At 37.3% G+C, this 12,916-nt stretch overlaps 1 protein-coding gene across 4 annotated transcripts in view; it reads right to left on the bottom strand.

Moving 5' to 3' along the window:
* The window catches only part of Hace1 (HECT domain and ankyrin repeat containing E3 ubiquitin protein ligase 1), a 125,627-nt gene that overhangs the window by 8,456 nt on the left and 104,255 nt on the right, over positions 1-12,916 (bottom strand). For all 4 annotated transcript variants that reach the window (XM_021175364.2, XM_029482603.1, XM_029482604.1 and 1 more), the window contains 3 exons: positions 10,662-10,793; positions 2,748-2,846; positions 2,399-2,469 (listed from right to left, as the gene is read on the bottom strand). In XM_021175364.2, the coding sequence (XP_021031023.1) occupies positions 2,399-2,469; positions 2,748-2,846; positions 10,662-10,793 (302 nt within the window). The remainder of the gene's footprint in view (positions 1-2,398; positions 2,470-2,747; positions 2,847-10,661; positions 10,794-12,916) is intronic.

The following is a 12,916-nucleotide window of genomic DNA, read 5'->3' as shown; positions in this document are numbered from 1 at the left end:
AGGAGGAGGAGGAGGAGGAAAACAAAAACAAAACAGTTCAATCTCCTGCATGGCCAATGGAAAAAAAGCAGGAATTATGTTCTTATTCCCCATCAATATCAATATTTATATCTTTCTGAACTCCTATAGACTCCAAGGTATAAGAGTTAATACACTCCTTTTGTTTTCTATAGGTGTAATTCGGAGGGAGTTTCTATGCATTCACTGGACAAATTCCTACTACCATTCAGATACATCCCCAGTCCAACATAGGCTGCTGGATAAATAAATACACTGCTCCAGAAGAATACATGCATTAAAATTCCTCAATTCTTACAACATTATATGCAAACAGGAAAACTTTACCAATAAGGATTAAGATCTAAGAACAGACAAGCTATTAAAACTGAATAAATCTATAAATGGAACACTACTAAATTCAAAAAGTTATGAAAGAAAATTAGAATTTACATATAGAGAGTAATAATACAACTGTTGACTAACTTAAGAGATTGAGATAGGAGTATTAGGCTGTTTATTTTGTCTGTTTTTGGCTTATCTATATAAATCATCTAGCCTTAGAAAATATAATGCTGCTTAATTATTTTAATTAAATTATTCAAATCCCTGAACATTTCTTAGCACTCTTGCAAAAACAAATTTAACAAGGCTTTCTTTCATATCTTCAGTCTATAATCTGATAATAGTCATGTCTTACTAGTTCATTAAATCCTGGTCAGAAAATGGCTTCACCTGGTTTCCTACTTTATTTTATATGGCTTAAAGATGGAGCAGGGAATAAACACATCAGAGTGGTCACATCTGGGTGTTGGAGATTACCTAATGGGATCTTCATTTTCTTTCATGTTCTTCATTTTCCAAATTGCCTAAAATTGTTGTATACTACTTGTAAAGTAAGAAAATAATGGTCTCTTTTAAATTTATATGATATATATTCATACTTGTGATGGTTGATATTTTATCAATCTGATGATAAAAGGCTGGTGAGAAAATGCCTCCATCAAATTGGCCCGTAGGCAACAAGTTTGTGGGACATTTTCTTGATTAGTGACTGACATGGGCATGCACTGCCCACTGTGGGGTTCAAGGTAGTCCTGGGTTGTACAGGAGAACAGGTGGAGCCAGCCATGGAGAGCAAACCAGTAAGCAGCAATCATCCATGTTCTCTTGAAGATTGAGTGTAACCAGGAAGCCAAAAAAATCTTTTCACCCACAACTTGCTTGTTGTCAGTGTTTTATCACAGCAACAGAAAGAAAACTAATACAACACTCATAATATTTTTAAATACACAAAAAATAAAAAGAAGTAAATACATTAAATTTTATATAATAGCTACTACTGATGGAATAGTGGAATAATATTCTGTTTCCTGACTTTTGAACAAAACATTACATTCATAATGAAAATAACTGATCTACATTTTCATAAACAGAAAGAAATAAATGAAATTATATTATAAAAAATTTTGAGATACATTCCATAACAATAAAAAGGCTTAAGTCAACTAGTTTACTATCATCTATTATTTTTGATGTCATATAACTGGAATTCTAAAATATATAAAAATATATCACATAAATACAGGCTATGAATATATTTTAAAAATCAATAAGAACTAGAGAAAAATGCTATGTGCACATGAGTGTGTGTATGAGTGTGTGTGTGTATTCATATGTTTGCTGGGTGGTTTTATGTCATCTTGACACAAGCTAAAGTCATCTGAGAGCAGGGAACTTCAATTAAGAACATGCCTCCATAAGTTTGGGCTGTAGACACACCTGTAGGGTACTTTACTAGTTAGTGATTGATGTGGGAGGGCCCAGCACATTGTGGGTGGTGCTATCTCTGGGCTGGTGGTCCTGGGTTCTATAAGAAGGCAAAATGAGCAAGCCATGGGGAGCAAGCAAATAAGCAGCACCCTGTCATGGCCTCTGCATCAGCTCCTGCCTCCAGCTTCTTGCCCTGTTTGAGTTCCTGTTTTGACTTCTTTCAATGATGGACCACGCTGTGGACATGTAAGTCAAATAGACCCTTTCCTCTCATACTTGCTTTTTGGTCATTGTAAACAGAAACCCAAACTAAGACTATGTGATAGACAAAGATTGTGTCTGCGCACATGTGTGTGTATGTCCAACCATAAAAACTGAGTGGCTTTACTGTTAAACCAAACAAAAAAATAAAGATATTAAAAATTCAGGTTTCTAAAATATATTAAAGATTTAACACTACTATAAATATTTTGTCATCAACATCTAAATAATCATTTGTTTAATACCTAAAATATAGACAGAGTAATGACTCTTCATTTTGTTTGTTTTTCTCTGTGATTTACTGTCTTGGTCATTAGAAATGAAATACAATAAATTCTTCCAATGTTATCATAAAAGCTCTTCTTACCTGCCAGTAACAAACTGCAAGAGAAGAACTCTCTCTTCTTGAGTAATGTCTTCCACAACTTCCCAGAACCACTACCAAGAATAACAACAATTTAGCTCACATTTCAGAGCAAATCATAGACTTATAAGAACCACAGACCATGCAATATTCATAAAGCACATTTTATTCTCTGAAACTCATTTATCAAAGATGATTTCACAAAAGGCTTTCATATGCAATATCCCCAAAGAAGAATTTATGCAAAATCTTTACTTTGTTAATGGATGTAGACTTCCATCCAATAGAGCTGAAAAGCTTACAAAATTAAATAGCAAACTTAACTTCATTCTAGGCTCCAGAGAGATTTTACCTGAATAACTGGATCTTCTCTTTCATAGCCACTTGTGTATTCTGTATTTTTTATCCAATCATTTACATCAATTTCCGGCATGCCAGAAAGCAGTAGCTCCTTTGGGGAAGAAGAAAAATATTTCATTAATCTTCCTTGGGAAAAAAAAAGCCATTACATTTAAATAGTAAATTTGCCTTAATTAGAAACTAATCCCATATAAACCTGGTTTACGTCTATGACAGTTTCTACATTATCATCAATAATAAGTGCTACATAAAGAGGAACCTGTCACAGTGACATTTCAAATATGGCATGAGGGGATGGGGATCCACTTTGATGCGATCTAAAACATAAAAAGAATGGCAGCGTCTGTATTTATGGTAACCATATGCAACAAAGGTTTCTATGTACACAATTCTGTAAGTATTCCCTCTGGTTCAGTTTATTTTTATTTTAATATTCTCTATAAATGTGTTAAATCCCACCAGGTCATATTCTCAACATGAAAATGTCATAAAAGCCTAAATATTATGCAAATGAAAAGCTCATTAAGAAATAATCATTTTTTCTTTATTTTAAAAATATGAATTCTATTTTGGAGTAATTCAGATCTTTTGAAGTTAATCTTCTCCAAGGCAATAACAACAACAACAACAACAACAACAACCAACAAGACTATTTTCTAGTGGCTCTGTCTGCAGTGCAAGGCATGGATCCTAGGGGCCTTGTATATAACCAGGCAAGCACACAACCACTGAGCAACATCGTTAGTACTCCTAAATACATGACTGGCTTTTGTCCAAGATCATCAAACACAGAAATCTATCACATATAACTAAAAGTTACATCAGGAAAGCCAAAATGCTCATCACCAGGGGTTTCTCGGGAAAAGAGAAGGAAAAGCGTGTCTGTGTCTCTGAATCAGCCCACGTTTCATAGATGGAAGCCCTACAGTGAGGTGAGGGAATGAACGATGCATGTCTGTTTACAGGGACTGAGAACATACTTCAAGGCCACGACTTACAACGACTGTGATTAATATATACCTAACTAGGGCAGCATATGTTCTAGCAAAAGCAATCTAGGTAAGGTCTGAGCACTCTGTCTATTCACTAGGTCAGTACGAGTGGCCCTTTTCCATATTTTCCATATGAAATTGGATTTTCTTCATATACTTCAGCCAAATAATGAAGTACAACTGATCATACACAGAAGCAGATATGAGAATCCAGATATGAGATATTTAGCCAGGGATCCGAAATCTGCAAAAACTGTGTCATTTTTTCTCATTATTTTTGTTCTGTTCTTAGATTAGCTTTTATTTCTAAATGTCATTTACATAAACATAATTAACAAAGCACATTTCCCTTCTAATTTAATTTCAAGTACAGCAAATATCCATTGGTATACTAACCCATATAAGCAAAGGCTCTTTTGAAGGAGATCATCCCAAGATCATATAATTGAGAACCTCCGGTGTGCATATCCCAGTCCTTGCCAGTCTCATGACTGGCCGACTCCTGACTCTTAGTTAGCACCCCTGGCACACTCTGCACTCTCTGCAGACTGGCTTTCTTGCTTACTAACTGTAGATAAGATCTGAGCAACTGAGAAGCACAGGTAGGGCCCACAGCTCTGCTCCCTTCAGGTTTCTGCGCTGTTGTTCTGTAGTGTGGAGTCCATAGAGCATCTCCTTGACACTTCCTTCTCACACAGGACCCTTCACTACATCTCTTCTAGCTGTCTCTTTTAGCAGAAGCCACAACAACGGCTTCCCACGTTAGCCAGCTCTTCTTTATTCCTTATAAACAGAGCTTTAATGGTCCCTTTGTTAAGGCTTCCTTACGTGACCCACCTGAGAAAACTCGGCTCCCTTGCAGAACCCCGACACAGATCTACCAAAGAGCACCTGGATGAATTTTAAATGTTTCTCACAATTCACCAGTTTAATTCCCTTCTCAGACTAAAGATAAGCTTTTAATATTAAAGTGAAGATAAGCTTTTAGTATTATTCCATAATTAACAATTGGGAATAATATTGCAACTGCACTCTCAAAAATTGTTAACTATTTTATAAGTATCATATTTGCTATAATTTAAGGAAAAGGGAAAAATGATTTTTGGGGTTTTTTTTTTTGTTTTGTTTTTTGAACTACAGGCCTAGAACTCACAGAAATGTGATTACGTCTGCCTCCATGCAAAAACTAAGGGCAGCATGTGCCCACAAACCTGTTTGTGGGGGTTGTTTTTGTTTTACATACTTAATAAACACTGGTTATTGTTTTATTGTCAGAACATGACCCAGAAGGTATTCTGAGTGCTTGTGAGAAAAACCCAAGAAACCAAGGCAAGAGTCTTGTGACTGTCCTGAGTTTTTAAAACTGTTTACATGGAATGTGTTTTTATGCTCCTCCCAGGTGTAGTGAAAAGGAGTTGAGTTTACTTCAGAGTATTCATTACAACTGGATATTGTTATTTGTTTATATGGCTCTATGGAAAAACCTTTTGTCACAGGAGGCTTGTCTGCCATGTGTGACTTGCCCTTCGGTTGTACACTTTATTCATGCCTTAACCCTCAGAGTATAAACTGTCTGATGCTCTGAATAAACATGAAACTTTACATGAAACTTTAGTCCACCTCGTTTATGGGCTCCATTCTCCCAGGTANCACCACCATTAGAACCATAACATTTAATGATTTTTTTTCTTTAAATTCCTATAATAACTAACGAAAAGTTATTAAGATGACAAATAACAAAAGGTAAATTCAAAATAAAAAGTACATATAGCAAAAATATTATTAAATTCCAATAATTTATTTCTTGACATTGGGAGAGGGGCTTGGGAGGGGAATAAGACAGGGTCTGACTGTGTAGTCCTAACTGGCCTTGAACTCAGAGACGTGCCTGCCTCTGCTTTCTGAGGGATGGTATTAAAAGGCATGTACCACCACAACTAGACAATAATTTATTCTTAATATACTAAAAGAACTAAACTTTTTAAGATACAACAAAGAATCAGGCCCAGTGCCCATATCTGTAATCTCAGCTCTGGGAGGTGACAGAAGGAAGGAGTTCAAAGCCATCCTCAGCTACACAGCACAGCTGAGTTCAGCCAACTTGGGCTGTATGGAACTCTACCTCTAAACACAAATAAAAAACTACAAATGTGTGTATACTCAGATGCACACATAATCTAAACAGAGAGGCTACACTAATGGAACCAGAGTCACAGAAATTAGAATGCCTAGAATCCATATGACTTGGTGTTTTGGTATTCCAGCATCACAGATGCAGCACACAATGGGATGATAACTACTCGGACCTCTAAGCCTTCTAAGTGTCACTGCTTACATATATCTTAGGGTAACCTTGGCCACTGCTTGGGCTCTCTATCCATAGTAACTGATGCCAGATCTTGGAGCAACTATATGCTTTCTCCTCCTCACATAAACAAAATTGTAAAAAGTTTTTTTTCTTGATGTAGCATATCCCTGTTCTATAACTCCATGTACATAAAACATACACACATATTTTGATGAGGAAAAACTACAGCACAACTAGTTTGGTATCCCTTCAACTGTCAAGGTTCAAGAGTATAAAAGACAAAAGGAAAGAGACATAATAAAATACTAGCCAGTGAATTATAATTGTGTGCAGCAATATGTATGATAACCACAAAACACTTTGTTTTCCATTTACATTTATTTTCAAAATAGATAAACCTGCCAAATCCAACACAGATGGCAACATTCAGGTATACTTAGCCAAAATCTCAAGAAAATAAGCTGGGGAAAGCTGGAGTATAGGGAGGTATTGGAAATCAAAGTACATTCTAAACAGCTAGGGGAAAAAAGCCACACTTAGGGCAGCAGCCAATAGTAGAAAAGCAAGTAAAATTCTCCTCTTAGGCCGGCTGCACAGCACTGGCCATCAACAGAACAAAAGCATCAGAAGTACATGACATCCTAGATCAAGTGGACGACTTCCAAACACTGAAACTAACATTTTGCCAGCAGTCCACAGAAGATCTAATCTATCATATATAGAACACAAAGCAAGTCTCAACACACACACACACACACACACAACTGAAATAATTTTTTGTGTTCTATTTGACCATAAGAGAATAAAGCTGCAAGGGAAACTACAGAAAATACACCACTCATGAACATTAAACGATGCAGTACTAAATAATGAACGGATCACTAAAGTAATCAAGAAGGAAAAAACTTCCTAAAGTTCAAAGAAAATGAACACAAAACATTTAAAAAGCTACAGGATACAATGAAAGCATCCTAAGAGAGCTCACGGCTATGAATACCCACACTGAGAGAGAGAAGGAGCTGAGGAGGGAAAGGCATCTGCTACCTCACCTTAGGATCCAAGCGGATCCCAGGAACCCACACGGTAAATGGAGAGAACTCTCACAAAATGCTCTGACCTCTGTATGCACACACATGCGCACTACAGCAAGCAGATACACAAGTATACATGCACGCACACACACACACACACACACACAATTGTTAAAGTTAAAAATAATAATAAAAAAATAAGGTCCCTAATCATGGCAGAAATTATTCAATTAGAAGTTCTAAAAATACAAAGAATCAAGAAAAGAGTCAATTCTTTGAAAATATAAACAAAATAAAGAAATCTTTGGCAAAACTAAGAATATTCAAGCTGTAAAATCAGAGTTGAAAAGGAAGAGATTATAGCAGTTACCAATAAAATCCAGAAAATTGCAGACATACCTTGAAAACATAGTACACTAAATTGGATTATCTAGAAGAAATAGAGAAAGTTCTAGACACAAATGACATACCAAAGTTAAAATAAGATTAGATAAAGAATATAGCAGATCTGTCACAAGGAACAAGATGAAAACAGAAAGTTAAAATCCTTCCAAATAAAAAATGTGTACACCCAGATGGGTTCACTACAGAATCCTACCACCCTTTAAAGATCTAACACCAACCCTTCTCCAGTTATTCCATAAAACAGTAAAGGGGGAGGTGCTATCAACTTATTTTACAAACCTGTATCATCCTGATGCCAATAACACATAGACACAACAAAGTAAGGAAATGACAAGGGCTAGAGAGATGTCTCAGCAGATCAAAGTACCTGCTGCCAGGCATGACAACCTGAGTTCAAACCTGGGACCCAGACAGGTGGGGAGAAAACCAATTCTCATAAGTTGCCCTCTGGCCTCTACACTGACAGTGTGGCATAAACCTCCTAAGAGAAGCAAGGACCCTACAGGAACACCTAACCAATTTGTGACTGGGTTTGCGGTCCATGCCTCAAGAAGGAATTCACATTTGGTACTATAAACCAATCCCCAACTGTGGCTAGGAGACAAATGACTGTGGCCAGTTTACTAAATGGATGGGATACGCCCATCATCCTGCCTTCTAAATACCAATGTTTACGCCTGTAAGATTAGTGCTACTGCCAATGTTAGTCAGAGAAGGTTCCTTACGCCCTCATCAACAATGGCTGCAGAGATCCATGGGTGAATATTGCATGAGTGAGTCTAGCCATAAACAGAACATCTTTATGACCCCTCCCAATGCCCAGGGAAACAAGACAAAAGGGATAGAAGGTATATACGAGACAGAGAACAGAGTGAGTAGTGGTGTGGACTGCTTAGCTCTGGGCATGACCTAACTGTCAAACTCACAAGACCTGCATATGGTTGGGCCATCCCAAACCCTGTCCTGGAGTGTGGAGACTCCTGGAACCAATCCCACTTCTTCCTTGGAATGTGTCTGCAGTTAGCAGCAGGGTGTAGCTACCAATAAGTGCCTAAGCACCTGCATACAGTCTTAAGGAAACTCAATGGGTCACCCCTCCCCCTCAAAAAAAACCAAACAGGAAAAAGAAAGGCCAGTTGGAGAGAGAAAGGGGAAAACAGGAGTGTGAGGGGGATAAGAAAGGATAATGGGGGAGGGGGGATATGGTCAAAATATACAATGTACATGTATGGAAATAAGATGAAACCCATTACTATGCTAATAAGTATTTTCTTTTACAAATAGTTAAAGCTATGATTATAGTACTCAGAGATTAATTCTTCTCCATGAAGGACAGTGACTAGAAGACAAAAAAATATCTAGAGTGGTAGGGTTTTTATTACTTAATCTGGCTGCTGGTTTGATATATTTCTTAATTTACATATATATATATATATATATATATATATATATATATATATATAAATTAAATTAGAAGCTTTCATAGTCTATGAATAACAGCAAATCACCAAGCAACATTTTGTCAACTATTTCTGCTATTGCAATTTACTTTGTTCATATACATAGACAAAAAAACCCTAACATTCTGTCTTGAATGTCACAAAGCTAATTTAATTGAAGTATAATACATCAAAATTCAGGTTCCAGTCATGTCCACAAACAATTCTTAACTATTTCTGGTTTTGTTTTGTTTTGTTTCTGAGACAGAGTTTCTCTGTGTAGCCTTTACTGTCCTGAGGCTCTCTCTGTAAACCAGGCTGGCCTCAAGCTCAGAGATCAACCTGCTGCTGCCTCTCAAGTAACTATTTGTTTTTAAATGCTAATGATGACATAAAACTAAACAAAGACAAAAATCTATGTCAAATGAAAAGAATAATCTTATAGCTAAAATAAGACAAAAAAAAAAAAACCCCTTCAAAACAACATTCAATAAAACTGAGGCACAATGGACTTCTAAATTACACTAATTAGAAAATGTTATTTCTATACTATGTTACATTTTTCCATTATCTAGAATTGTTTTCAATTATTCTTTTTTAAACAAGAAAGCAATGTGGTTTGACTTTAACATGCCCTCCACAGACTGTGTCTGCACACTTGGTCCCCACACCTTTACAAAGTTGTGTTCAGCTGTAGTAACTGGGCAGCTGGGAGCAAGCTTTAGCATTTGGATAAGGCCCCTACTTTCAGCCCACTCTGTCACTAATTGTTTTCCTTCCTGGCCTGCCAAGATGTGAGCAAGCATCCATCCTTAATCTTCCTACTACCACAGTGAGGAGCAGCCCCTCCTCTATGCCTTCCCCACCAAAATGAACTAACTATATACACCTTCAAACCACGATCCAATTATATACACCTTTCTTCCCTAGAGCTCCCATCTGTCAGGTACTTGTCACAGAAATAAGAAAAGTAAAATACTGTGTCTTATTAAGGTTTTAGACAGATCAAGAAGTTTGAAAATAATTTATTAATGATAAGAAAAAGGAAACAGCCAAAAATAGACATTAACATAAAATTATAAATTCTGTTAGGTCACAGAAGAAGGCAGGCAAATTGAAGACAAAACCAAACATTCACTGGGCACTTCAACAAAGAAAGTAGACTACACAAAGCATGGAAATAAGAGAATTATAAAAATTATACAACAGACACACACACACACACACATTAAAACAAACACTGGAGAAGATACATAAATACAACAAGAAAAGCCCGTAGTATCCTTTACCCCCATGTAACCAAGTTACAATTTCAGAAACAACTGAGAATACATTGCTTCTGGGAAGACAGGACTTCAACATCTCCCATGTCAAAGCCATTAAAAACTCTATTTCATTTTTCTCCATCATACATGGACATTTCACTAAGGGAACTCTTAATAAGGCTACTCAGTTTAAGACATGTAAAACCATATATCTGCTTACAAAATTCTATGCATAGCTCTAAACAATAATGCCTTATTAAAATATCCCATTCAGTACTCCAGAATTTAGTAATTCTGCTTTTATATTTTACGGTTCTAGGGGTGAAACCCAGGGCCTTCTGTGTGCTAAATGTGAGGCAAGCAAGCGTTTCCCGACTAAGCAGCGTCCTCAGCACTCAAAGCACCTCTGAGTGGCCACAGATGGAGCTGCGCTCCGGTGTACGAGAAAGAACATGCTCTTCCTTACCAATTCATACTCGTCAAACAGTTGTATGAGGGAAGGTGGGATGAACATATGAAAACCCTGTAAAAACGCATTGATCTGCGGCTGAATGGCTCTTGTCATACGCAGTTCAGTAACGAGCTGGACATACTCCGCCTATAAAAAAGAATGTTTTCTGATGATTACATTTTAAATCTCATACATTAAGCCAGAATGGATGCATTTGTTTCTTAAGTAAGAGACAAAGTTAGAAGTAACCTGACAGCAACACTCACTCCTCAGCAAACCAGTAAACACTCTGACTTAAGCCATCAAGCCCGTATCTTAGCACCCTGCATGCCCCATATGGGGGCATGATGCACACAGTCTGGCTCGGCCACAGCCTCTCCTCTCTCACACACCACCAGCATTATGGCACATGTTGTCCCTAGTCCCATCTGTACCTCTGAACTGCTGTCTCCACAGCACAGCCACAGGGGACTTGAGGTATTACATCACAGACCTTAAGGTCATTCCACCCTTCTTCCTGACTTCCTAATATATCTACTTCTAGTTCTTAAGTCCTAAATAGTCCCTCGACCTTTGCTGCTAACAAAGCAACATTTAATTTCCTTGGCCTTATGGCTAATCTCTAAATGCAAGCCTGCTTAGGCCTCAATGTCTTTAAACTTCCAGTTCCTTTTGATCAAAACACTGCATTAGAGTGTAACATCTCTGAAGGCAAAGATTTTAACAGCATATGGTCCCACATGCAAAAAAAAAAAAGAGCGGCTACCTTATGTGCAATAAATGTTATAAAACAAACGCATACATCCACCCAAATACTCTGGGTGTAGTTAATTTTATTACAGTCAACTCAATTCTGAGTTAAAACAGCTTAAACTGGCACATTCCTTTAATCCTAGCACCTGGAGGCAGAGGCAGGGAGGCAGGGAGGCAGGGAGGCAGAGGGAAGTAGAAATCTTGAGTTCGAGGCCAGTCTGATCTACAGAGCAGTTTCCAGGACTACACAGTGAAGCCCTGTCCTAAAAGCCAAAATTAAAACAAACAAAACAAAAAAGCTTATTTTATCTAGTTTTTAAATTGTTTCTTAATTTTCTTTTTTTTTTCTGAAATAGATATCACTAAGTAGCCTAGGATTTTCTTAAATCTACAATCTTTCTGCCTCAGTTTTCTAAACATTAGAATTATAATGCATTTTATTTTAAACCACATTTTCCTCACAGGAAGCAGACTCACTTAAAATTCAGCAAGTACTAAAAAATGTGTTCGGTACAAAATTATCATATGTGCACACAAAGTATCAGAAGTTAGGTCATTTATGTGTTCCTTAAATAAATGCTTCTAAGTCAGATTTTTTTTTTTTGTTTAAAATTATGGTGCAAATACTACATATACTTCTCAACAATCAGAAATGATTTCACTACACACAAAATAAAGCAAGCCTGCTCTAACAGTGGTTAGGTTTCTGTCAGCCTGACATAAGCAAGTCACCTGGGAAGAGGGAAGCTGACTGAGAAAACACTGCCCTCAGACTGGCCAATAGGATGTCTGTGAGGCTTGAGCGGTACCACCTCTGGGAACACTGACTTAAGGTTTATAAGAAGCAGACTGAGCAAGCCAGTAGGCAGTATTCCTCTGTGATCTGCATCAGCTTCTGCCTCAAGCTCCTGTCTGATTTCCCTCAATGATGGCCTGTGAGGAAAATAAACCTTTCGTCTCCAAGTTTCTTTTAGTTTTTACCTCAGTAACAGGAAGCAAACCTGTTTGCTTTAGTTTCCTTCTGTTTTTCTGGCACTAATCTGATACTTTCTTTCAAAGGCACGGAGCCAGTATGTTAATACAAGACTGAATACTCTGAATTTTCCATAACTCTGAGGCTACAGAAGTGTCAAGAGTAGACTGGTTCTTCATGATCCTCCTAGAGCACATTTGGCAACTTCTATAACCTGGCACAAGGAAAAGAGCCACTACTTGCCCACTACTCAAAGTATTACACAGGAACACTCAAAGGTATTATTCAGGAACTCATCAGGCCATTATTTAACATTTAACAATCAAACAGTAATAAATTCTAAATCTCCAGGATTTGACCTACACATACATACCTACCTAACACCGGCCAGTGACAACAGCAGAAGTGTCAATTCATTACTAGCATCCAGTCATCGCTTAGTTCATGTCTACTCTCACCCAAACTGTTCACTGAAAGCATTACCATGTTCCAGACTCGTTTACTATTTATACCACTAATATGCTTAAGATACAGGGAACCCTGA

This window comes from Mus caroli, chromosome 10 (genome assembly GCF_900094665.2).
Source record: "Mus caroli chromosome 10, CAROLI_EIJ_v1.1, whole genome shotgun sequence".
NCBI lineage: Eukaryota > Metazoa > Chordata > Mammalia > Rodentia > Muridae > Mus > Mus caroli.
This window is presented reverse-complemented; position numbering and strand designations above follow the sequence as displayed.